This window comes from Miniopterus natalensis, chromosome 5, assembly GCF_054644295.1.
Source record: "Miniopterus natalensis isolate mMinNat1 chromosome 5, mMinNat1.hap1, whole genome shotgun sequence".
In the NCBI taxonomy this organism is placed as follows: domain Eukaryota; kingdom Metazoa; phylum Chordata; class Mammalia; order Chiroptera; family Miniopteridae; genus Miniopterus; species Miniopterus natalensis.
In genome coordinates this window covers 59006585-59034429 of record NC_142085.1, presented here as the reverse complement: position 1 = coordinate 59034429, position 27845 = coordinate 59006585, and the positions used below count along the sequence as shown (strand labels likewise).

Genomic DNA, 27845 nt, shown 5'->3' with positions numbered 1-27845 from the left:
TTAAATTCAATCTTATCTTTATCATAGACCTTGATTTCTAGAGTTCACAATATTATGTATAATTATGCTTAATTTGTTTCCTGTTTTTTCAGTGTATGGGCTGTGTTCTTCCTCTTCCTGTCTCTCAGCATCTTGCATAAAATAGACATGAATTGTCCCTCTGTTGGATGAATTCACTCATTCATTTACAGCAGCGGCAGTGTGGTCCAGGGTGGAGTGAAGGAAAGAACATGAGGGTCAGGAGGTCTGGGTCTTGCACTTTGACTTCCTAGCTATGTGAGCCTGAAAACCAAAGCAGCCTCTCAACCTCAGAATGCCAGGCCTGCGTGGCCTACCTCCCAGTTGCCTGTGGTAACTAAGTAAACTCCCCTAGGTGAGGCTATAAGATACAAGGCAAGTCAAGAGTGTAAAAACTGAACATATACTATCATTGCAACTACACCAAAGAAAAAAAACTGAGACATAGGAATAAAGGCTGGAAGATCATATGCAAAATGTTGAACAATGATTTCTTTAGGGTCTTGCGATTACAGGTGTGTGTTTTGGGGTTTTTTTATTTCTCTATTTTTCAAATGTTCTGAATCATAATTTTATTACTTTAAATGGAAGCTTTTGAAAATGTAGTATCATATTACTACTGGCCAGTTCTTACTGATTTCCTTGGAAAGTCCTTCGTTTTTTTCCATTCCCAAGGCCAATGCCCTAGCCCAGACCTTCCACACCCTGCTCTGGTCTCCCCATTCCAGCCTGCAGTCCAAAGCCAACATAAAATCCAAATTTTAACTTCTTTCTTTAAAAAATAGGAAGATCTGGCAACACAGGTCTTTTATTCCCTTGAGGCTACAATCTGGCAGAAGTTGACAGGAACCAAGTAGCAGCTGGCCCTTAGAAGGGGCCTGCAGGCCCCACCATTCACTGCAGAGCCTCTGCTGGCCCACAGGGCAACTTTGGAAAAAAGAGAGAAAGGCAGCTCTTCCTCTGAGCAGAGGCAGCCCCACACAGAGTGAAGTTTGGCAAGGCCAGTAAAGGTTGGATGGATTTTAGCCCCCACTCTCCAACTGGGCTGGGCTGTTTCATGAAGGGCCCAGCCAGCACGACCATAGGCACCGGCTGTGTCTCCACAACAAAGGCAGTTAGGTGCCTGGCATCTGTAGGCTCAGAGCTCTAAGGTGTCCAGGAGAATGGTTCCCTAGGCTTCAGCTCTGTTCACAGGCAGTGCCCTCAGCTCTGCCCTCTGCTTTGTCCCCACGTTGCCTTCCCTCACTCACAAGGTGGCTGTCGGAACTAAGAGCACCACCTGACTCTTCATTCGCCTGCAGAGGAAAAGAATGCATCCCCACAACCCCCGAGCAAGAGAGCCCTGAGCTCCACTCCGACTGAGCCACCCCTGAGCCAATCCGTTCCGGACAGGACAATACCAGACACTGACTGGCTCAGGTGTCGGTAACCTGAACAATTCCCTACAGCAGGGCGGGTGGTGATTTATACCAGTGTGTCTCACAAGGTGTTATTAACATTGTGAGCAAGACAATTCTTAGCCGTGCACTAGTGGTGCATCTCATTGCAGGACATTTAGCTGATCGGGCACCACCCATCGTGTGCCAGCTGTGCACTCCAGTTGCTGGGATGACCAAGAACACCCACGCTGGGCATATCCAGACACTCCTGCATCTGGAGGGCTGGCCAAACTGAACGGGCTGTAACATGGGGAGGGGGAGGGGGTTCTTAAAAACAAAGTCTAGTCCTATTAAGAAGAAGGGAGACGTGAATGAATTCTGATAAAGCAAACCACAAATATTAACTATGCTTTTTTTCTAGGTGGGAAAGAAGATACAAAGGAAGAAAAGCTATGACTGCTAAATTTTTAACTTGTGGTTCCCCTTCAGATGTGCTCCTGGTTACTATGGCAACCCCTTGCTTGTTGGAAACACCTGTAAGAAATGTGACTGCAGTGGAAATTCAGATCCCAACCTGATTTTTGAAGATTGCGATGAGGTCACTGGCCAGTGTAGGAATTGCTTACGCAACACCACCGGATTTAAGTGTGAACACTGCGCCCCTGGCTACTATGGGGATGCCAGGATAGCCAAGAACTGTGCAGGTACAATACTGTAAATCCTAAGACACCCGCCTGGCCAATGTGTATACTGGGTTTAGACAAGTTTATCTTGGGGAAATATCACAAGTGCCCCCTTGTCTCTTTTCCAGGGTAATGTACATTCTCAGGAATGTGCATCCCAAACTCACCAGGGGTAAATATTATCAAGGCTACTAATGTAACTTAGCTCATGAACTGTGACACACTGACACAAATGCACTTTTGCCTTACCATCTTATATCCCTCCAATTTTTATCAAAATCTGAAGAAAATCAGACTTCCATGGATAGCCTATGATTGGCCAGAATCCTGAATGAAAACCTGCATGGTTCACATCACTTTTCTTATTCTGGAAACCAAGTCCTATTTTTCAGTTATGTCTGATAAAACTGACATTTCAGTGAAATAAGTGAGCAAGTCAAGGGTAGAGCTTAATCGTCTCCCAATTTCTTCAAATTGTCAGAGCAAATACCTCAGGTAGAGTATAAGAGTTGACTTTACTTAGGCTGAGATGTACACATTTTATTAATAATTTCTCTAATCCATTGGCCACATAGAATGAAGCTCTTCAGAGGTAAAGTTAAACTGCCTTCCCCTAGGAATAAAGGAAGGCTGAGACTGAATATTTCTCACTCTTTTGTGACTTTGAGGGGAAGAAGAGTGAGGAGGAGGTATTGTCCTCTTGTGGCATGCTCCTATTGAAAATCCCCTCACTAAAATAGAGTCCCGCGTAAAAAGATTTTAAGTGAAAAGGTTAATATTGAGGAGGAAACACATGTGATCTACAGAAATCACAGTAAAAGTAAACATGTCCACAAGAAAGCAAAGCCCACAGAGGCATAATACCAAAAACAACACAGGGAAGAGAGCTCTGTGTCCAGCCAGACTAAAGAAAAAAAGCAGGCATCAGAGAGAACGCTGGCAGCCCTGGCCTGGTGGCTCCGTTGGTTGGAGTGTCGTCCTGGACACCAAAAGGTCGAGGATCTGATCCCCGGTCAGGGCACATACGGGAGGCAACCAATCAATATTTCTCTCTCACATAGGTAGTTTTCTCTCTCTCTCTCCCTTTCTCTCTGTCTAAAAAAAATCAATAAAAACATCCTCGGGTGAGAGTTTTTAAAAAGGCAGGAGTGCTGGCAAAATCAAAGCCTTAGATGTTTACAAATGTTCTGATTCTCAAAAGATTTACTAAACTTGTTTCAACTACATAGAAGCAGATCACTCTTAGAAAAGAAGCTAATGTTAAAAGCAATAAGTGTAATCTTGCTGAATTGTTTAATAAATCCACATTTTGTGGAACATTAAACAGCTGAAATATAATAAATTCATTTCCCTTTAAAGCTACATTTTTTATGATTTTTCTGTAAAGATAGTTAAGAGGTGGGGAAAATTCACAATTCTATTTCAGCTTATTGTTAGTATGGATAGCTTAGGAATTCCTTTTTAAATATTACAAATTAATTTCTACTCTGAAACTCAGTGGAAAATGAACAGTCTGATGAAATGGGGTTTTTGTGTGTTTTTCCAAATGACTTTCTTGAAAATCTTCAGTAGATGAATTATGGCCTCTCTGGTCTTCTAAATTTATGTAAATATGTCCCTAATTCTCTCCATGACATTATTCCTAGCCATCCCACTGATAGCTGTCATTTGGAGGTCTGGAGTCAGCCCTGCCAAGGGCCAACCACTGTGGAAGCCAAGATTTACTCTTGGGCCTCCTCGCTCCCTCCTTGCTGGGCTGCTTTTCCCTCACACCTGGCAGTGATCAACCCCGAAGTTGGGTTAAACTGGACGATCAGTCTACACTGCAAGGCTGGCTTTCATATTCCAGTTGAATAATGGGCTCCCTGGTTATCTTACATCTTGGGAAATTTACCAGGATTTTTCTGGACTGAAGCTATTGCACAATCATGTCAGAAACCCCCCAAATTTGGAGAGAAGTCCTAGAAAATTTAAATTTGCTTTTGCCCGAGGGTCATCTTTGAAAATTTCACTGGGCCCGGACTTAATTGGGTGAGGGGCACGATCTCTATAGCATAGAATATAATTAATCCCCATTGAGGAATTATATACCGATAGCCAATATTTCTAGAAACCATGAAAACACTGCCATATTTTAAGCACTAAGAAATGAATCCCTAATCTCTTGTTTTTGTTTCCCACAGTATGCAATTGTGGGGGAGGACCATGTGACAGTGTAACTGGAGAATGCTTGGAAGAAGGTTTTGAACCCCCTACAGGCATGGACTGCCCAACCATAAGTAAAAATAGCAGTATATGATTGACTAACCCCACTTTCTCTAATGTGCTGCAGGTGTTGGATTAAGGAGAGCTATGCAATACCCTCTCTCTAGAAATTGCTTGAGTTTTGCCCCCTGGCTTTAACCCAGTCTGTGCCTCAACCAATGAACCCTAAACAAAAAATATTGTTGTCTACTTGATTCTAATTTGCAAATTGGTGATTTACATTTAAACACCTCTACTTTACAAAGCTTATTTTATCAAGTCTTTAAGTTTAGCATCTTACCTAGCAGATAAAGGCAAATTCAGAAACATAATTCCCAATGACTGAGTTTATTTTAGCTCCTTTTTCTCCTCAGATCTCCAGATGATATGATACATAGACAATGCTTTACAACTCTGGGAAAACTGAGATACCAATAGATTTCAGTGGTTTTTCCCAAATCACTCCAAATCTAAAGTGGCACCAGAAATAAAACATTCAGGCCTTATGAAAATAAGGAGCTGTTGTCTTTATTTCCTGGATTTTTCTGTCACTCCTATCAATCAAATCATGAGCGGTCCTGATGGTGCAAGAACCTGCTGAAATATTTCAAAACAATTCCCAGAACTGGTCTTAATGACTTTTTAAGCATCCTTCAAGCCTAGAATAGTCACTGATTGATTCTTAGAAAGGTTTAAAGAAAGCTTTGCCTTAGAAAGCCTTCTATCAAAGAAAGTAACTAACTCTTCCAAAAAATTGAAGAAGAGGCCATACTTCTTAACACATTTTATGAGGCTAACATAACCCTGATACCAAAACCTGTCAAGGATAACACTAAAATAGAAAACTACAGACCAATATCTCTGATGAATATAGATGCAAAAATCCTAAACAAAATAATAGCAAATCTAATACAACAATACATTAAAAAAATAATACACTACGATCAAGTGAGGTTCATTCCAGGGGCACAAGGATGGTTCAACATACACAAATCAATCAATGTAATGCACCACATTAACAAAACAAAGGCTAAAGATCATATGATTTTATCAATAGATACAGAAAGAGCATTTGATAAGATACAATGTGCATTTATAATTAAAACACTGAATAAAATAGATATAGAAGGAAAGTACCTCAACATAATAAAGGCATATATGACAAACCCTAAGCCAGTATCATACTCAACGGTGAAACACTGGAAGTTTTTCCTCTAAAATCAGGAATAAGACAAGGATTCCCACTCTCACCATTCTTATTTAACATAGTTCTGGAAATCCTATCCAGAGCAATCAGGCAAAAGAAATAAATAAAAGGCATCCAAATTGGAAAGGAAGAAGTAAAAGTGCCACTTTTTGCAGATGACATGATTCTGTATATCGAAAACCCTAAAGATCACCAAAAAAGCACTAGAAACAATAAACAAATCCCATAAAGTTGCAGGATACAAAAGCAATGTACAAAAATCCACTGCTTTCCTGTATGCTAACAATGAAACTTCAGAAAAAGAAATGAAAAAAATAGCTCCTTTTGCAACTGCAACCAAAAGAATAAAATACCTAAGAATAAAATTAACAAAAGATGTGAAGGACCTATATCCTGAAAACCAGAAAACATTATTAAAAGGATTGCAAAAGACAAAATGAAATAAAAAGATACTCTGTGTTCATGGATTGGAAAAATCAATATAGTTAAAATGGCCACATTACCCAAAGCAATATACAGATTTAATGCAATCCCCATCAAAATCCCAATGTCATTTTTTAAATAAATAGAGCAAAACATCACCAGAGTTGTATGAAACCACAAAATACCCTGAATAGTCAAAGAACAAAGCTAGAGGTATCACTCTACTTGAGTTAAAATTATACCACAGAGCTACTATAATCAGAACAGCATAGTATTGGCAGAAGAACAGTTACACAGACCAATGGAACAGAATTGAGAGCCCAGATATAAAACCACAGGTATATGGGCAAATAATTTTTGACAAAGAAGCCATAAATACACAATGGAGAAAATAAAGCTTCTTCAATAAATGCTGCTGGGAGAATTGGAAAGCCACATGCCAAAGAATAAAGCTAGATTATAGCTTGTTCCCTTGTATAAAAATTAAATCAAAATGGATCAAAGACCTGAAACAATAAAGTATGTAGAAGAAAACATATGTACTAAACTTATAGAACTTGGTCATAGGGAACATTTTACGAATTTGATCTCAAAATAAGAGAAGTAGAGGCAAAAATAAATGAACGGGACTATATTAAACTAAAAAGCGTCTGCACAGCAAAAGAAACCTACAGCAAAACAAAAAGGCGACCAACCGAATGGGAGATGACATTTGCAAACAGCTCCGACAAGGGCTTAATACCCAAAATATATAAAGAACTCATACAATTCAACACCAAACAAACAATCCAATTTAAAAATGAGCAGAGGGCCTGAACAGACATGTCTCCCAAGAAGACATACGAATGGCCAACAGATATATGAAAAGATGTTCGACTTCACTTGCTATTAGGGAAATGCAAATCAGAACTACAATGAGATACCACCTTACAACAATTGGCTGTTATCAACAAGACAGGCAATAAGTGTTGGAGAGGTTGCAGAGAAAAAGGAACCCTCATTCACTGCTGGTTGGAATGTAAACTGGTACAGCCACTATGGAAAACAGTATGGAGGTTCCTCAAAAAATTAATAATATAGTTGCCATATGACCCAGCAATCCCTCTTCTGGGTATCTACCAGAAAAGCTCAAAAACATTTATTCGCAAAGATATGTACACCCCCATGACCATCGCAACCTTGTTCAAAGTGGCCAAGACATAGAGACAACCAAAATGTCCTTAGATAGAGGACTGGATAAAGAAGTGGTATATATATATATACGATGGAATGCTACTCAGCCATAAGAAAAGATGAAATACTGCCATTTGTGACAACATGGATGGATCTTGAGAATATTATACTAAGCGAAATAGCTAAAATAGCTTTTCAGTCAGAAAAAGTTAAGAGCCATGTGATTTCACTCTATATGGGATATAAAACTGAAACTCATAGACACAGACAGACAACACCATGGTGGTTACCAGAGGGAAGGGGGTAAAGGGGCCAAATATATGGTGATGAAAGATGATTTGACTTTGGGTGGTGGGCACACAATGATACACCCAGATCACGCATCATAGAAATGTGCATCTGAAACCTATATGACCCTATGAACTAATGTCACACCAACACATTTAATTTTTAAAAAAGAAAGTAACTAATATTTACCTTTAAGTAGAGTGATTTAAAGACTAGGTATTTTTAATATTAAGTATCCCCTCCCCCAAACAAAAGTATCTTGATCTCTAAGCTCTGAGTCCCTCTGGACACAGAGATTAACATTACCAATGAATCACATTTTAGAAGATAGCACAGAATGTGAGGCACATGCAGGACAAAGTTTACACACTGATACCATAGGTGGTCCCCTAAGCAAGGTCACTTCAAGGACATCAAGATACCTGCCTGGCCCTACCCATTTTCCCCTCCAGCCTGCTGTTTCTCTGAGAGTGGATATGAATAAGGCCGTGTTAAACTTCTAGTAACAAATTAACATATTAACAACTACTAACACTTTAGTATCCATTTACCAGTACTCCAGGAGAGAGTACAACCTGAGAGAGACTGGGAACAGGAAAGTTTCAAGGGGTATACTTGTGAGTGTGCCCCAGGAGGGCACTGGGGTTTCTGGGGAACTAAATTGTGAAATGAGGGGAGCAATGAGAAATTGCAACTACCTCACCAGACAGGAGGTCAGGCCATAGGGAGGTGCTGAGTCGGTCACACCTGGGGTGAGGCCAAGGAGGTGCTAGAACTTGAATCGAAATGGGAAAAAAATTATAGGAAAGGAGTGCCTAGCAAATAGCTGTCTTCACCAGCAGGCGCCAAGCAACAGCCTGACATGAAGAGAGTCATCCCAGAGGGCTGTCCACCACCAAAGAAAAATGGACAAGACTTCTCCTTACCTCCCCTACTCAGATGAATATCCCTTTCGTGCTTTCCTTCTGTCTCAGTTCAGCACTCAGTATTCATGTTAACCTACTTTCCCTGTTGCATGTGTTGTTTGCTTTCCGGTGTGGTTTAAGTGGGGATAGTGCTTGATGTAGAATTTGGCTCATCTTGGGCTCTTCTCCACTTTGAGTGTAAAGACTAGTCTGTGGCCCAGAACAGCACCTAAAGAAACAAAAATGAAAATAGTATTAACTAAGGAAGTGCATATAGTGATCTACTTAAAGCAGCATGCTTCCCAGCCAACTTTTGATGTTGAAGAAATAACATGCCATTCTATCCCCAGGCTGTGACAAGTGCATCTGGGATCTGAGTGACGACCTGCGGTTGGCTGCGCTCTCCATTGAAGAGAGCAAGTCCGGTCTGTTGAGTGTGTCCTCTGGTGCTGCTGCCCACAGACACGTGAATGAAATGAACTCCACCATCTACCTCCTCAAAGTACGCAGAAATGTTGTGCCTACTGCGTGTTTTCATTCTGGTTTCACAGACTCGCTCCTAGTAACTCCTATCCATTTTGGTATCCGAGTCCCATGGCTATAATACAGAGTGTTCGGCCCAGGAATTTATGACATATTAATTGTAAGCATGAGCTTGCAGCCTAAACCAAAAGCTGCAATCTATAAAAGAGGTTAATACAGAAAATGAAATGCCTGAAAAACTAGTATCTATGTACAAAACTACTGAGGGACACAAAACACTCTTATTTCCTTGGCGAAGCTGTACATTAGTCATTCAAGTAATTACCACACACTTACCATTACCTTACCCTCAATTTGCAATGTTTTGAGGAGTTTCTCTAGGAACTTTTCTGTGTCTCTCTGTTTCTCTATTTCTATCTTTGTCTCTCTATCTCCTACCCTACCTTTCCTTCTCACTGCCATATTTTCTCTCATTTTCCCACACTCACACACACTCAGGCACACAACATACTCGCATGCTCTGTTTCTCCTCGCAGGCCTAGTGGTTAATCTCTAATAAACAAGTTAAAGGCAGGCAACAGACTTTTATAGTGCTTTTATATCTAAGCTTTAAGGAGTGGTTTTATTTTCCCCCTCTGTATCATGGGCTTCTATCACAACCAACAGATATTTTTTAAAAACAATAATAATTAACGGAAAGGACAATAGAATTAATACCAGCACACTTCTTTTTTTTTTTTAACTTCGTTAGTCAATTTAGTATAATAGTTAAGAGCATTAACTTTGAATTTAGATTATTTGCATTCAAATGCCAATTCTGACACTTACTAGCTATGTAACCTTGGGTAAGTTATTTAACATCTTTATTCTTCAGTTTTTTCATCTGAATTGAGGAGAATTACTGAACCATCTCATGGGTTGTTGAGAGAATTCAGTGAGTTGATATGTGTAGAACAGTAAGAACGGTACCTAGAACGGTAAGTGCTCATAGTAAGTGCTTGTTGAAGTGCAAATGAGATGCACAGCAACTGGCAAAATATGTAAAATGCAAAACAGAACGAAAATCCCAAAATCTCGTAGAGCTGGATAGAATCTTAGTGAGCATTCTATTTCAAACTTAGACATCTTTCTTGTCCAGTCATCTGTTTGGACACATGAAGGCACTAAGTCTCAGAGGAGTCACCCAGATGCAGGCCTCTTGATACCACTTGAACCCTCTTTCCCCAAGAGCACAACTTCAAGATAGTTATAATTATAGCTGACAGGAAGTCAGTGCCCAGGCTGATGGGCTTACTCTAAAGGAATCTGAATGAAGCCAAATTGGGACCAAGCTCCTCAAAGAAAGGGGCAAATAGTCTGAAATAAAGAGGATTGCCCTCCTTATTCCAAAAAAAAAAAAAAAAAAGACACAGGTAAAGCTGTAAACTACATTTATATTCATCTGTGTGGGTTGATCATTTCTTCCAAAGCCTTCCAAAATTGGCATTTTAAAGCTCAGACACCCAAGGCCACCACCAGTCTATATTGTGCATTTGTGCAAATTAGGAAAAGTTGCCCTTTCCCCATGGCCAGCACAGCTCAGGCCAGGGTCTCTGCCTGATGAGCAGAACTCAAAGAATTTTAGCCCCTAAGGGCCCTGAGAACCTTCATACAGACCCCCAACCTTCATACCAGCCTGTAACAGCCTGTAGACCCACTATTTGGGGAACAGAGGCTCACATTCTACTCTGAGTCCTCTAACATAGGAAGAATTTTGTGTTTATTTTTACAAACCTGGTGTACACATCTGCTGATTATTTTCAAAATATTTTTCCACAGACAAAATTGTCAGAAAGAGAAAACCAGTATATTCTCAGAAAGATACAAATCAACAATGCTGAGAATACAATGAAAAGCCTTCTGTCTGACCTGGATGAATTAGCTGAAAGGGTATGTATTCAGTTTCTGGGGCTACCTTCAGAGAAAGGACTTAGCTGGTGTTAACTGAGGTTTAACACATCTCAGAAAATATGCAGTGACTCAAGTATCTTAAAATAAATCAAGGGTATACTCAGTCTCTACTGTTTTTCCCATTTTGACCGGTTTCCTTGAAAAACTGTGTTTTATGGGGAACTTTTTTTTATATTTGCTGCTGGTTAATATGGTTGATATATGTTTCAATTAGAATAGTTGTTCAGCTGTTTGCCTTAGCATGTTATGACTAAGAGCTGTAGAGCATCCAGAAATAAGCTTTACTATATAAAATATGAAATATAAATGTTTGCTAAAGGATGTATTAAATAATAAAAGGAAAGAAGAGGAATTGTGCTGAGAAAGCAATTTTGCACTTTGCCAGGAAAAAAAATCACTTTCGACCCTCACCTTATACTATATACTAAGTTTAAATTCCAGTCAGATTAAAGACTTGAGTTTAAATCTCAAATTCACAAGAAAGCAGAACTAAATATTTATGAAAAATTAAAAGGAAATAAAAATACATTTAAATACAGCATGAGGAATTACAATAAAAAATTATAATAGATTTGACAAGATAAAATTTCCAATACCCAGTAAAACAACTAAATAAATGAAAATGTCAATGAGACAAAGAAATATATTAAGGAAAATATGACTTGTGAAAGCTCTCAGAAATTAACAAGAAAAGCACTGAAACTTGAGCAGAGTCAGTGTGAGAAACTGTTAAATACACTCCCCAGGAGTCTAATGGAAAAATATCCATCCTCTGTAGTAATAAAAAAAAATACAACTAAGCCACAAGGCGTCATATTTAACATATTAAAATGTTTAATACATTTTTCCCCCTTGTTATGCTCCACCAGTGCTGCCCAGAGTGCTCTAGAATTTCTGCTTTCCTATATGGGTGTTTGACATACACTGTTGAACTGCTTTTCAAAAACAATTCTCATTTTCTACAAAAATAAAGGTTAAAATGACTTTGATAATCTCTTTTTACCTTGGAGCTCTTAAACTTTTAAGAAATTAAGCTTGTAAAAATGTTAATTTCTCTAATTGGACCCTGGGAAGATTCAACTACTTTGAAATGCACATGAAAATCGTCCTTGCTTCCCATACAATGCCACATATTAATCCAACTGCCAGCATTTGAAAAGCAGCGAGATCTCTTACGTTTCAAAGGAGGCACCAAGAAAGAAATCTTCCTGAAAAGCTCATTGTGATTTTATATTTATATCATGGTTGGAACTTGCCCAAGGTGTCTCAATTCTTGAGGAAATGTTTTCACCAAGATTAGTTCCTCCCACAGCTCAGACCATTTTGTTGTGTAGTTTTTTTTACTTTCAATATAAGTTAAATGCAGGCTTTCATAGGGAGAAATAAGCAAGCTTGAAAGTACCGTCCCAGAAGAAAAGGCTACAGGACAACAAGAGCATGCCACCAAAGCAGGAGGTTGATGATAAAGCTCCTGGAACATTCACCCAGCTGTTTCCATTGATTCTTACTGAAAATAATGTCCTTCTGACTGCAACAGTCCTGATGGTACAAGGACCTACTGAAACATTTCCAAGTCAATGCCCAGAGTTTGTTGCAAGGACTTCTCAAGCACCCTCAAGCCCTTAGTCTAGGAGAGTCCATACGTTATTCTAAGAAGGATTTAAGAAAAGCTTTGTCTTAGAAAGATTTCTATCAAGAAAGTAATGTTGCCTCTTGAACTTGGAAATACCTCTGTATGCAAATGACCTGTCACATGAATCTCATGTGACCCAAATCTCACAATTTATATTAACGTGAAGTTACTGGTTTTGTTCCAACATCCATACCCAAGTCCCCTGGCCCCCTTTTGGGATATCCTATAGCCCTTTCCCACCCTGTACTTCTGGGAAGCCCCTAAAGGATGCCCATGAATTTGATGAAAAGAGATCTTTAGGAATGGAAGGAAAGCAGGTCACCTCCACACATCAAAAACATCTAAGCCTCATTTCTGATCCTGACAAAAAGGCAGGACAAAAATAAAAATATGTTTCCATTCCAAAAGCATTACTTAATACCTGGTATATAACTATTATTGTGCTAGGTGCTAGAGATACTGAAGTTAATAAAATAATACCCCTGTTCTCAAAGAGTTCACAGTCTAGTAGGGAAAACTAGACATGTTTTTAAAAAATTATATACTGGCTCACGTGGTTCAGCAGTTGAGCAATGACCTATGACCCAGAAGATCACAGTTAGATTCCAGGTCAGGGCACAGGCCCGGGTCACGGGCTCGATCCCCAATAGAGAGCGTGCAGGAGGCAGCCGATCAATGACTCTCATCATTGATGTTTCTCTCTCCCTCTCCCTTCCTCTCTCTGAAATCAATAAAGATATATTTTTTAAAAGATCATAACAGCATTCAATAATCAAGGCATGATACAACCTAAAGAGATAACTCCAAGGAAGAAATAACTAACTGTTTGGGCAGGGGTACTTCAGCGAAGACTTCTCAGAGAAGATGAGCATTGACCCGTGCATTGAAGAATGACTAGGAGTTTATCAAGTGTTTCCCAGCAGGGGGAAATCACCACAAAGCAGAAAGGTGTGAAGCAACACATTATATTCTTAGGACTAGAAGAACTTTGGCCTTGGCCTTCTGGAAGATTAATTGTAAGGAGCAGGAGATAATGCTAAAGAAGTTCTCAGAGGCCAGATCATAAAGAACCTTGCTCACCATGCTAGGAACATATAAATTTCATCCTGTGGACTTTGGAAGACATTGAGGCATTTGCCTAGAACAATGAGGTGATCAGATTTGGAATTTCAGAAGCATTACTCCTCGGTAAGGACCATAGATTGGTGAGTAAAAGCTCTGAAGATAGGGACACAAATTAGCAGACTGGCACAGTAGTCTAAACAAGAGTGGTTGATTGCTGCATTATCTTCATCTGAAAAGAACTGCAGTTAACAAGGATTAACTAAGACTATGGAAGTGGGGAACAGGAGGGGGGCCAGAATGACAAGTGGAATAAAAACAATTGGGTGACCAATTGGATATGAGGATAAACAAGGAAGAAAGCTCTGACTTGCAGAAATGGATGACTAAGACTAAAAATACAGACTGGTTTACCCAGGACATTTTGAGGATGAGGTATCTATGGATGCCCAGAGGGCAGTCAGAGAGTTGAGTCTGTTGCTCAGGGAAGAGATCAAGGCTGGACAGGTATTTGGAAGTCTTCATGTTTAGGAGGTGGGCACATGCACAGAAGTAATGTCACTCTACAGATTCTGAAGTGGCACACCAGTATTCCTACTGCTGTTTTGTTCAAGACTGTCCCTGTTTATGCTGGTCTCCCAGAGTGATTATTAAAAGTTCCCCCTTTCACTCTCAAAAGTGTCACCATTTCAACAATAATGATCACCCGAGATAGATTTATCATCCTCAATCTGGTTAATTTTTTTAAAAACTAGTATTCCAGGTACATTACACTTTATGCACTTTATGACAAAAACTTCTTGCCACTTTTTACATCAAATATCTACAAGGAGAATTCACTGTTTAGGTGAGTAAATGATTATTCCATTTGCAGTGTAAACCATTAACTGATTTATGGTTGTGAGATAATTTTTTCATTTCAGTTTTTCTTAAGGCAAGGTGTACCTGTTTAACCATATGTCCATATAATTTCCTTCCATAAGCAAAATTACAGAAAAAACTATAACATTCACATAAAGCATTACTATGTTATAGCCAGTAATTTTGCAATTTAAAGTAATGGACATTCCTCTTTGCCACTGAGTCTTTTGTTAAATACATATAAGCGCCCTCTGGTGTTTGTCAGAAAGAAGAGGTTTTCTTAGAGATCAGGGATCCTCCAGCTGTCTTTTCATTGCTTCAATTCAAAGTTTCCATAATAAATTAAATGAACACATTAATAACAATAGCATTTTCCCTTGAAGGAAGAAGCCAAAGTAAAAAATATGCTGTGCTGTGCAAATAGAATTCAATTTAAACAAGTAGATCAAAGATCAACTTGTTAAATTTTTTTAAATGTTTTAAATGATTGTGTTCATATTTTTAAAAGGCAGGGAGAGGTGTCATCAGGAATAATATTCATCTTATTTTCTGCATCATCTAATTTTAAAATGACCATGAATTTTGAGTCACTGGAAAGCATTAGAACAAGGCAAGAGAGGACAGGAATTGGATGAAGGAAAACAGTGACTCAGGACGCAATGTCCATTCAGAGAGCCCACTGTTTAGGGAAGGGACTGACGGCTGCGTCGCTGCTGCCCAGGGAGCTTGTGTGGAGGGGATTTCAGACTTGCTCCATAAAAAGCCTCTAGGGCTTATGTTTGTGATGATACAATTTCTGCATTCTCTTCCTAAGGACCACTTGCTTGGATTATACCTGGGAAGCGTAAAAACATTCCGGGTGTAAACATGGCATAATCCTCTGGCTAAACCATGGGTGAAAGGAGACAACGGCTGCTTCCCTGTCCTGGGGAAACTGTGCAATGGGTCTCCCAGCACTCTGTGGCAGGCCACCCTGGAGTCCATTCAGGTACTACAGGCCTCTGTGACAGACCTGAGCCGAAACCAAAACCAAACAAAAGAACACCAGGTGAAGCAAGTGGGCATCTACCAAGTGCAGACTGAAGAAGTCCTCCTCTTAAATATAACCCATGAGTCAGTCTTTCTAATGCCAAAAGAAAGCACATGTCCCTCATGCCTTGCATGCAGACCCGCGTCCTGGCCTTGAACCATTTCTTAGATCAGCTTCTGCCCTTACACACACAGGAACACACCCATATGCATGCTCCCCCACACATCCTTTCTTCAGAAGCCACATTTGAGTTGGGATTTCATTTTAACAAACACTTTGTGGGAACTCTGAAACAGAAGCTCCTAAGTTGAGAGAATGGAGTCAGCTTCCCGGAGAAGAGGGTCATTCACTCGGAGCCAAATCTGCCTGAACAGTTATTTGTACTCAAGCGCCTTCACTGTTGATGGGAATCTGGAGGGCAGCGCTGAAAACGGCACTTAGCCCAGCGAGCAGAATCCTTTGAATTTCTGTGGTAATTCAGTTTCACCAGTGATTGGACCACCCAGGAGCCACAGGATGCATGGAGCATTTCAAGATCTGCCTACTTTCTCCACAGTTTTCCCTTTGAAGCTTTAAGCTCTTTAGTCAGCACAATGTCAAACTGCTCAACGCACATGGAAAATCTCCTAGTCTGGCATCTTGAGATACAGTGAAAATTCAAAGGGTAAATTACCTATGAAAGCTTGTTGGTTTGGATTGAACTGTGATGGATGGCATAGGAATGGCATCTGATTTTACAGCATTCTGTAACCCTAAAGCTGGTCATCACAGCAGCCTTCATGCATGGTTTCAGGGACCATTTTATATGTTATAGAACTTTCATAAGTCAGGGAAATTTATGTTTATGAAAAACATTATTCCTACTCACCCCCATAGACACATATACAGCATTCCCTTCTTGTAAATATAATCTGGTGCTTACATGGATTATTTATAGGACAGTAAAGCCTCAAGAAAGAGCCAACTGGCTCAGAAGGAAAGTATGGATACCATTAACCACGCAACTCAGCTTGTAGAGCAAGCCCACGACATGAGGGATAAAATCCAAGGTAAATATAACCTCTTCTGGCTCAGCTTGATCATTCCTGTTATTAACAATAACAAAAAATAATAGCTACTGTTAGTGTTTACAATTGTGCCAAGAACTGCTGCTAAAGTGTTATAGGTTTGAACTTATACGAGGTCTGCATTTCAAGTTTGATTACCTGGGATTTCTGAGCACTCATCCTTACTTATAATCTGTAAATTTTCAAGAATAAATGTTCAGAATCATTCACTTTCCAGGCCTTTTACGGAAGTGGAATGCCAAATATCTTTGCAGCGGAGGAAATCTCATGCTATGGTGCCTCTAAAATGCAACAGTTGAACAGGATTCACATTATTCTTGATTATTTGCAGCAAAAACACTGCCCTTAGAATGGCAGTAAACTGTCTACTAACCCAGAGCATCCTGAGCTGAGTCTGATGCTCCTTCCCAAGAATCAGGCAGGCAAGATGCTCTGGTCCCCAATCCAAAAGAAAACCAGGGAGGAGGGTGTGTGTGTGTGTGTGTGTGTGTGCGTGTGTGAGAGAGAGAGAGAGAGAGAGAGAGAGAGAGAGAGAGAGAGAGAGAGAGAGAGAGAGAGAGAGAGAGATTTCTTTACCCAAAGCTTTGTGGTAGATTTTACCCTCCCCCTTGGAAGTTCACTTATTTGTGCTCTAACCTCTGGTTAGTACAGGCTGCATTCTAAAGCCTATCTTGATAGCACATTGAAAACCAGCCTTCATTTACCAACAGAAAACAGGCAGTTTGTTTGTTCTGAGATAAAGAGAAATTCCTCGGGTTACAGTCTGCTAGGAAGCAGTATGTGTGCCTCCCCATAGTGTTTATTATCCTATATATTAAGAGCTAGATGACAATACCAAGTGCACCTCGGGGCACAATGGCAGTAAAGGGACCCACAGGGAAAGATGCATATCTTTATACTGAGGTATAGGGGCACATTCCAAGAAAACGGATATATTGAGCCAAAATTAAGCATTTGCTATATTTCCTTCGGTGCCTATAAAGCACTGTAGACATGAATGGCATACATTTGAAACGCTTCCCACTCCCATCCTCATTATGGCATGCTTTCGCATCTACCAATAAAATATTCTTTTCCTCTAACATTTTACAGTTAATATCGATTTGTTCTAAAAGTGAGATTAAACCTAGATTAGCGGACCTCATCTAATTAAGAAATAAATGTCCCTCTAGGTAGCAAATAAAGCCAGCATCCTAGTAAGCCATTCAGAGAAAATAAATGACCTCAAGTGTTTCATTAGGAAAGTTTCAAAGCCTTCTTATTTACCCATATAAGCCAGCGATTTTTAACCTTTCCATTTCACGGCACACATAAACTGACAACTAAAATTCTTCGGCCCATCAAAAAAATATTTTTTGCCCATCTAACCAAAAAAGGCATAATTTTGATATATTTACACCGGAGGGCTATTGTTGTCAGTGCCCCTGACGAAATAGGTGTTGCACGTTTTAAAGACTCTTGCACACAACAGTGTGCAGCAGCACATGGGTTGAAAATCACTATGTTAAGCATAAGAAAAGATGAAAAACATTACAAAAGAATGTAAATGGGAAACAATAATTTCCATCAGTTTTTACCTTTTTATAATAATGTATACACAGTCTCCAAAGTCAAAAGGCAAAAATGCTATTGTCTACATTCCCTTTTTCAGAAGTGGCTAAAATAAAACAGACCAAAATTGTAAATAGAATATTTTTTATCAAAACACCAAAGAATTTAGCCTTGCAAGTGCAAGTTCTAAGGGGGGGAAATCTATCTATTTTAGTTTATTTCAGGAGTTAGTGTTTTAGACTTTCTTGAAAAGTGAATGTTTAATCCCTATATTGCTTTTTTTAGCATACTTGGTGTCCCTATAACTTTCTCAGTAATATTTCTAGCATTAAAACCTCTTTCCTCATTTATCTCTCTTTCTTCACAATTCAGGAATGCTGCACAACACCACTAGTGTGTCATTCCTATTCCCAACCATCTCTAAAATAACTCCTAGTAACCTTCAAGCTATTAGCTATATAAAATACAAGCCCTTATTTGGTATAATTTATGTGACACCAGTGTTTGGCCAACTGCATAGATCACAGTTTCATTATGCCAGGAAGATAAAATGCCCCCCCCCCCCCCGAGCTTCTGTAAGACAAGCTGGCAATTATATAACTTTCATATGATCATATGTAGTAGATGGAGGGAGTCAGAGAACTATTCAGCTGTGCTAGTATTTCAACAACTCATCTAATCCCTCTGAACCTCAGCAGTCCATCCAGTTCTAAAATCTCCATCCAACTTTTGGACATGGGGTCAAAATGACCCAGAGTCAAAATAGCACAGTCTTGACAAACAGCTACACTACAGAAGGCAAATAACAATTGCGAAGAAAAAAATGCACATGAGAAAAAATTCACAAACCTTTATATTATAGCTAGTCTGTAGAACAATCTGAAAGACTCACTTGAACAACTATAGTATACTCTCACTGTGGCTTAAAGGCTTGATAAATCCTTGGCTGAAGTATGATTAATATCTCCAATGCATCCTACATATGACAGGCGATATCTCAGAACATTTTCTTCAGGTTATGTATTTATATAAAAGATTGATCAAAGACCTCAGATTTGTGTGCCTTAAATATCAGCATGTTTGAATCACTATTGAAACCAGACACAGGTTTCCATGAAATCAGGGCAGGCGCTGTATTAATCCCATTCCCATTCGGAAGGCACTAGATGGGAAGCAAAGAGGAGAGATTTCTTCAGGTTTTACTTCTCCCTGAAATAAGCGCTGCACTCAGAGGCCAGCATCAGCATTTGCAGCGCGAACGTCAGTGCGCTCTTTTCACCTCAGACCGGCCTTGCCCTTCACCTGCACTCGCCCGTGTTTTCAGCGGCATCGCTGTGAAATGCCCAGTCGTCTCTCCTCGCTGCCCTCTCTCATCGTGCCCTTCCTTTCAGAGATCAGCAACAAGATGCTCTATTATGGAGAGCAGCAGGAGCTGAGCCCTGAGGAAATCTCTGAGAAGCTGGTGCTGGCCCAGAAGATGCTGGAGGAGATTCGAGGCCGTCAACCATTCTTCATTCAGCGGGAGCTTGCGGATGAAGAGGCCGACGAAGCCCAGGAATGTAGGTGCACTCGTCTCCTAGAGCCCAGCACGTCTGCTCGCTTCGTGGGCCCGGGAGAGGACACGGGACACGGCCAACCTCTGCTGCTAACAAAGGCCTAGCCTGACAAGCTTGCCTCTCGCTAAATGCTGGGTGGATGGGAGGAGACAGGAGAAGGGCCCACTGAGTTTCCATGTCATTTCTCTTCCCAGTGTTGACCCAGGCAGAGAGTTGGCAGCGTCTGTACAACGACACCCGCTCTCTGTTCCCTGTGGTCCTGGAACAGCTGGACGACTACAATGCTAAGCTGTCAGACCTCCAGGAGTCCCTTGACCAGGCCCTTGACCATATCAGGGACGCGGAAGACATGAACAGAGCCACGGCAGCCAGGCAGCGGGACCATGAGGTACAGGGGACACTCTAAGTATAAATGCATTTCAGGCAGAAACAACACAAATTTATGCCAAAAGGGTAGAGTTGGTATACAGTTTTTTTTAATATTGGCACATTTAAATATTTATATTTTCACATTGTTTGCCACTGTAATTTGCTAATGTAAATGTGTACACCTAAAATCAAGATGAAACCATTGGAATTATTTAACTTTTGCATTGATAGGAATGCAATCATTCTTGGTGCTTGGGTCCACATGTATGAATGTGTTGCTCTTGCAAGTGAGTAAGTATCGCCCTATTCTTATGCCTAACTTTTTTTTATACTGAGAGCACTAGAACACTAAAGCAACCCAGAACCATGTTCATGTAAGTATATGTGTCATTTTTGGAAAGGCAGGATAAGTAAATCTCACAGCCAGGCCGGTCAGCAGCTGTAGACATAAGGAATCTAATTCAAACCAAGGTCATGCAAATACAGAGGTGAGGAAATCCCAGATGTGCCCATAGCTTGCAAAGGCAGTCATCCTGTGGGGCCAGGATTTACGTATGCCCACAAATCCAGGGCCGAACAACGCATGCACTCACAGCCACCACGTCGAGAGGAGTCATCTCATAGGAGAGATGTGCATCTTTGGACATATTTATAAATAGTAGAGAGAAAAAATAGGGAATAGCTATGAGTAAACTCATTAATTCAGTTATGTTTATTTTTATGGTTGGCAAAATCAACTTAAATTAGGCTCTCTACCCTGATTTTCAGTCATCACTGCCTCTCAGTAAGTCCTCATAAAATGTCCTAAATAAAAGTGAATTATACTTATCACTACCATTCTCTAATAGCAGCAATCCCTTAGCCAATCTTTTTAGAATAATAATCGTCAGGATAGCATTCTTTGTTAAGCAAATGCATGATTATCTTACACAACAAAATTATATAAGTATAACACAGTAATTTCTTCGGGTAGGTTTCAAGGGAATTACTGGTATTCATCCTTAGTCTTGAATTTCCCCTTTCTTGCCTCCCACATCTAGTCAGCCACAGGATCCTGCCAATTTTACCATCGGAATATTTTTAGCTCTCTTTTTTCTATTTTCTTTTTCTCTATCACTCCTCTAGCTTGGGCCTTCATTTCTCAACTGAAATAGCCTCCTCCTGCCCCGCCTCCGCTTTTGCTCCCTTTCAACTCATCCTCCCCTCCTGCCAGAGTGGCCCACCTGAATCGCTGACCGTTCCCTTCAGCCCGTCCTCCTCACAGCCTGTCGCAGTGCCCTGGACATTGCAGCTCGTGAACCATTCAGTGCAGCGATTTTCAACCTTTTCATCTCACGGCACACAGAAACTAATTGCTAAAATTCTGCCGCACACCAAAAAGTATATTTTTTGCCTATCTGACAAAAAAAAAAAAAAGGTATATTTTTGTTTCATTCACAGCCGATGGCTATTGCTGTGCTGGCTGCTGTCATTTTTTTATTTGACAATCTAAGGGAAAAGAGGTCAGCGCCCCTGACTCAGTAGTCAGGTGCTGCATGTTTAAAAATTCTCGTGGTGCATCAGCGTGCCTGCCTCAGCACACAGTTTGAAAACTGCTGACTTGGTTTCATCACATTTCTATTTTAGTTACGTGTATTTACTGTATGGCAATATAAAATACATTTTTTACTGTGGGTCGTGGTTAGAAACATGGGAAAGACACCGTCCTATGGGATAATCTACGCTGTGTCAGGTGCACGCAGAGGCCTCTCCGACGCCCTGCCGGCCTCCTCAGCCGTCCTCCTTGCCGTTTCCCTGCTTCACACACTCAGTTCACACAGCCTCACTCTACCAATAACCCATACACCTGAAAAGCAGACTTCCTTTCTCCTCAACCTGGGTAACCCCAGGCATCACCTCCTCCAGGAGGCCTACCTCACCCTCCCAGATTAGCAGGAGCTCCTCTTCAGCAACCCATAGTCTGCCTTCCGCTCACCTCTTTCTATATTTTGACCGTCTGTTAATGGATCTCTCTCCCCCATTCAACTTAAGTATTTTAATGTCATCCATTATAATAACCCCAAAATTCCAGTCTTTATGCAACACCAAAAAAAATCATTTTGATGTGTGCCAACAGTAGCCACACACACACAACTAATAATTACATATTTACTAATAATTCCATATCCAAGACCAAAGGATAAAAATCTTTATCAGATGAATATAAGATTCTCTATTTCAAAAGTAGATTAAAAAGCACTGTTTAGAGATCTCATAAAGCAACCAGACTGTTTCTATCATTTTTTTAAAGGATTGGGAAACTTTTTTTTTTTTTTTACTTACATGAAATGGATACTGACATGCAGAATAGTGCTAATTATGTCATTTCTATAATTGTTTGATTCCCAAACTTTCTTTTGTTCAAGTTGACCATCTTTCTGTGGGAACATCTTTATTTGTTCCCGAGCTAACTTTATTCGTTCTTTCTAATGGTATATATGATCAGTGGGGGAAGCCCTTTAACTTGAAGCTTATGTTTTCCAACTGCTGCAGATGAACTTCCCATGTAGTGCTGTGAGCTAGGGCTTTGATGTTTGGCCGTGACCTCAGGGTGTAGCAGGGTTCCCTTAAGGCGACCCAGACTCACGGGCTTCCGGATGGGGTCGTATCTCAGACTCCATCTGAGTCAAAAGAAAACTGCTCTGAGAGAGCTAAATAATACCAATCTTTTCCACCTCCCTTCCTTATATACTTTAAAATATTGCTTTTGTGCAGAGCTCTATAACTACTTCTCCTTGTGGAGACAAGAATAATTAACCCCAGATAGTCACACTGTTTTAAGCTTGATGGATGTTGAGGGGAAATTGATTTTTTTAATGTTCTTTCATTAAGAGGATGTTCAAATGGGATTCTTTTCTGTCCCTAGACCTTTGTCTTCCCCTGTAGCAACATATTTGGAGAAGATGGACTCCATCTTCCTTTCCACTAAATCAGGAAAGACCTCAGGAAGTAAGAAAGACATTAAAATCAACTTAAGTTTTAATGAATGTCCTACTATATCTGGGCTTCTGTAATTATGTCTAGGACATCCTAGATTATATACCATAGCTTATATATTTCAACCCCAACTGAAATTACTGTTTCTAAAGTAACTTTAACTCATTTTTTACTCAGATTGTAAAATGAGTAGTTTACTTTTCCTTCTTAACGTTTCATTATGTGTTGCTTTCAAATTCTGAACTCATTTGAAGCTCTATAATATTTCTTCAGAATCACAACATCCCTGCCCAATAGTGAAGGTGGAAATTAAAGCATTCATCAAAAAATATGTCAGCAACTCAAAAATTCTCAGCATCTACCATGATGAGCTCAGAGTGGGAGAAAGCAAGATCACAATTTCATGCTTTGATAATAGAACTGTTTTAAATTTTATAAAGGACATTAAGATTGTTTTGTATATGCTTTATTCCTATCCAAATGAGCTATTTGTGCCCCAACTTAGCACACGATAAATACTTTTTTTGAATTAGTTCGTTTTCCAATTATTGCAAATATAGAGCCTATCTTCAATCCTTTATTGATAGTTCCACTTTACATTTATGGAGAAAAGAGTCAAGTGTTAACTCTGAAATGGTGATATTTTAAGTAATAATCACAACTACATGCTTCAAAGTTCCCAAGGTGCTTCCTTTTGTTATCTCCATATCATATATGAGAAACCTAAGCATTCTGAGGGTAGAATTCCCCAAAGTTGCACAGCAATTAGGTGTTGGGGCTGAGATTAGAACCCAGATCTGCCTGAGTGCAAAGACAGCGAGTCAACATTGACCACTCTCCCTGATGCTTTCTTTAGAGTCAGCTTCTCTTCCTCTGTCCTTTGCCCTTTTTTCCTACAGAAACAACATGACAAAGTGAGGGGACACATGGATGGGGTGAATGCCTCCCTGAGGACATCTTCAGACTCTCTGATAGTGCCTCGTCTGACCCTTGCTGAAATTGATGATATAATAAAGGTAAGGACAGGACAAATGTGACTTATTCGGGTTTGTATTGATAGCAGATTAGAACAGCAGCTCAGTGTCACAGAAGAATTGAGTCCAATTCAAATCAAGTTAGTGGCTTTATAAAAGTAAGATCAGGTCACTGAATTTTTTAGTTTCTTTCATTGGACAGTGGCCACTGGCCATATATGGCTACTTAAATTTAAATGATTTAAAATAAAATTAGATTTAAAATTTTAATTCCTTAATCACATTAGTCCTAGTTCAAGTGCTCAATAGCACCACATGTGGCTAGTGGCTACTAAATTGGACAGGACGGATACCATCATAGAAAGTTCTGTTGAAAGTGTAGCTTTAGGTCCATCCTACTCACTCTGCTCATAAGTTGTGTGTTTAATAAAGCTGGCTGTCAAAATCAATAAAAGTCATACTTTGTAAAGCAAAAATTTTTCAATAAAATGCAGTGAACCAGGCCAACACCAAATTGCTCTTAGCTCATTTTTAGTACCTTTGAAAGGATATCATTTTAAAGTCATCTGATCACCATCTCATTCTTTCAGCACCAAGCTCCATCTTCCTCTCCATCCCTACTCCCATCACTATCCTTAGAGAGATCAGAATCCAGGTGGATGAGCTCACCGGCTCTCAGACCTCCAGCTCCTTGAACTCCTGTCCAACAAGCTTTCCCTCCAGTCCACCTCTGTTATCCTTCCCATGGCCCTGCCCAGGTCTTGTCATCAGTAACAGCGCCTCCTGTCAAATCTCAGTTTCAAGCACCTCCTTCCTTGAGCACCATCTCTTATCCCCACTCCAGCAATTCTCTAGCCACGTGGAGACCTCCTTCACTTCATGTATCCCTTTCTTGTGTCTTCTCTTCCCCCCTTAAGCAGCTAAAATGATCAATATGATCTTCTTTGCAAACATCCTTAACTTCCATACTATGCCTCTACTGTACTCTCCTGAGAATTCTTACCCCACATCCCCAGTAAATGCAAGTCCCCCCAGCATCGTGGCCACACCAGTGCAATGTGACTGGTGGGAAACCCACCTCCTCTCCTGTCAGTCTTGCTGGTGAGTTTGCCTCATGCTTACTAAAAAATTAAGGACAAAGAGAACTCCCCTCACGTTTCTTCCCCAAATGTACCAGCTCACCTGCATTTGTACCCAGACATCTACCTTCCTTCCTGTAATAAATAACAAAGTGTCCCTTTTCCCTTCACAATCCCATCGCTCCCCCTATTTTCTGAACCCTATCCTTCCTCACCTTGGGAACAGGGGAGCAGGGCATGGCCCCTGAAAGCATGCCGTCTCTCTTCTGGTTCTCCCAGTTCTTACTCTTCACTGGCTCATGACTGCCAACATACGGACATGCTCTAATATCCCCTATCTTTCAAAAAGTGAAAAGAAAAAAGCCCTGACTTACATCCCCTCTAATTTCTGACTCATTACTCTTCTCAACTTCATGGCAAAATATCTCAAGCCACTTACAGTTGCTGTTTCCACTCCCACGCCCCAGCTCCATGCTGTCTCTTGAGCTCAGCCCACTCAAATGGGAGCCCAGGCCCCTCCACTGAGGCCGTGCTCCTCCAGGTCCCCAGCAAGCTCACCATGGTGCACAAGCATGGTGCGCCTCTCTCCTCGGCTTGCTCGGCCTCGCAGTGTTAGCCTCCCCTCCTTATTTAAAGCTCCTGTCCTGGCTCCTTCAATACCACGCTCACCTGGCTCACTTAGGCTCTGCAGGCCACATATGACTGTTCTCTCTCATTCTTTTCTTGGTTTTTGTTTGTTGTTTCTATTTTACAACTCCTTAAAAATGTAAAAAATATTCTTAGCCAGAACTATATAAAAACAGGCCTCAGGCCATACTTGGCATTGGGCCAGGCTGAGCCCTGCTCTGGATAATGAATGGCTCAGTACTCAGTACTGGGCCCTCCTTTCTGTTTATACTCTCTCCCTAGTTAATCCCATTGAACCCCATGGCTTTAAAATTTGATTATATGCACTATTCCGCAATTTATACCTCTGACTCTGTTACCTTCACCGAGTTCCAACCTCTTACATCCAAATGCTTACTTGACATTTTCAAGTAAGAACTCGGCATTATTTGTAGCAAAATGACAATTTCATCTACCACTTCCACATGCAACAGGCAGATCAAATGTAAATATTCTGAATAAAATCTGCTTTTTCCCTAGTTTCCCCATCTCAGTATATGGCACAACCCAATGGCTCAAATCAAAATTCTGGAGTCATTTTTGATTTCTCCTTTCTTCTCACTCCCATTTCAGCAGGACCTGTTGACCCTGTCTGCAGAATGAATGCTTACCCTCTTCTCTGTTGCTGCTCCCCAGTCTGTCTCCTCATCTCCAGTGTGATCTGCCACAGAGCCTCCTACTCATCCATTTGCCTCCACTCCTGCCCCTCAAGACTTATTCTCTATGCAGTGGCAGAACAATCCTTTAAAAACATAATCAGATCCCATTATTTCTACCACAGAAAACCTCCAGTGACACTTAAAGTAAGAAACAAGCTCATTTTACTATGGCCCATGAGACCCTAAGTGACCTGGCCCACCCCTCTCACCTCATGCTTCGTTATTTCCTTCACTCACTGCACTCCAGACGGTTACACTCCAACTCCTCTCTAATTTTCTTACGCACTACTATATTTTTCCCTACCTCAGGCCCTTTTCACCTGTCCCAAAGTTTTCAAACGGCTAGTGTCCTTGTGACCATTCAAGCTAAGTGGGCCTCTTACTTTCAATCACTCTCCAACTCATCTCACCCGGTATGTTTTATTCAGAATACTTTTACTCCCTGCAATTAACTTGCTCACTTATTTGATCACTTGTTTATTATCTGTATCTTCCCACCAGACTGTAAATTCCTTGAGAGCAGAGACTGTGTTCACAGATATGTAGTCTATCTCCTCAAAGAGCGCCTGGCACATAGTAGGCACACAATGAATACTTGTTGAATGAATTAATGAGTAAAGGTGGAATGTCCATGGCATTTTTTTCTGCTTATACAATTAAAGATATTTTTTTCAAAGTATTTTTCCCCAGATGACTAACCAAATAGCTAGAGGTTTAATACTGTCTTCATAAAAATAAACCCTATGTGCCAGGAAGTGTACTACATTCTGGGAATATAAAAATAAATGTAGTTTCTGTCTCCCAGGATTGTGTAACCTGGTGAGTGTAATATTCTAGTGAAAGGATTACAGTGATGAAATATGAGGATTAAAAACATATGTGGCCATACTGAACTCACCCTAGAGAGGTCAGTGAATGGCTTCATAAGGAAAGTGATATTTGAGCTGAATTTGGAAGGATGAGTAGAACTTTTCCAGATGGATGAGATAGAAAAGAAGGGAACAGTATTCCCCAGACAGGGAAAATAGTATGCACAACTACACAGGGGCCAGAAAAATTATGGAGCATTAAAACAACAATCAGTTACTCAAGTTTGGAGCATAGGGTGAGGAGTGGTGAGAAATGAGATTGATGAGAGAGGAGGGGTCAGTTGATGAAGACATGCTAAGGAATTGGATTTGTGCGTGCAAAGCAATGGCTGGTTTTGAGAGGGGAAATTACATAATCAGATTTGCTTAATAGAAAGATCAGCATTCCTGCAGAGTGGCAGAGAATGAATTTGAAGACTAAAAGCCTGGGCTCAGACAGAGGATTTAGATTTCTTGGGGGGGAAAAGGCTGAGTCAAACCCTGAGGAACACCGCTTTTAAGGTCTCTTTCCTGGCCAGAGAAATAGGAGACTGACCAGGAGAGAGCAGTCACAGAAGCTAGCTTAGCTTAGTTTAGTTTAGTTTAGTTTAGTTTAGTTTAGTTTAGTTTAGTTTAGTTTAGTTTTCAGATCAGAGATGGCAGAGCAAGTCTGAACACTAGGGAAGCAATCAGTAGAGAAGAAGGAGTTAAAGATACAAGAGAAATAGATAAATATACTCTTGCAATATTGTAGGCTCATG

The 27845-nt window shown here is 40.4% G+C and overlaps 1 protein-coding gene across 2 annotated transcripts in view; it reads left to right on the top strand.

Moving 5' to 3' along the window:
• The window catches only part of LAMA4 (laminin subunit alpha 4), a 117170-nt gene that overhangs the window by 48789 nt on the left and 40536 nt on the right, over positions 1–27845 (top strand). Inside the window, exons 5-12 of one of the 2 annotated variants that reach the window (XM_087817565.1) lie at positions 1887–2101; positions 4264–4359; positions 8671–8822; positions 10622–10732; positions 16277–16388; positions 19349–19516; positions 19708–19901; positions 23758–23874. In XM_087817565.1, the coding sequence (XP_087673691.1) occupies positions 1887–2101; positions 4264–4359; positions 8671–8822; positions 10622–10732; positions 16277–16388; positions 19349–19516; positions 19708–19901; positions 23758–23874 (1165 nt within the window). The remainder of the gene's footprint in view (positions 1–1886; positions 2102–4263; positions 4360–8670; positions 8823–10621; positions 10733–16276; positions 16389–19348; positions 19517–19707; positions 19902–23757; positions 23875–27845) is intronic. The other variant, XM_087817564.1, reaches the window with a different exon arrangement.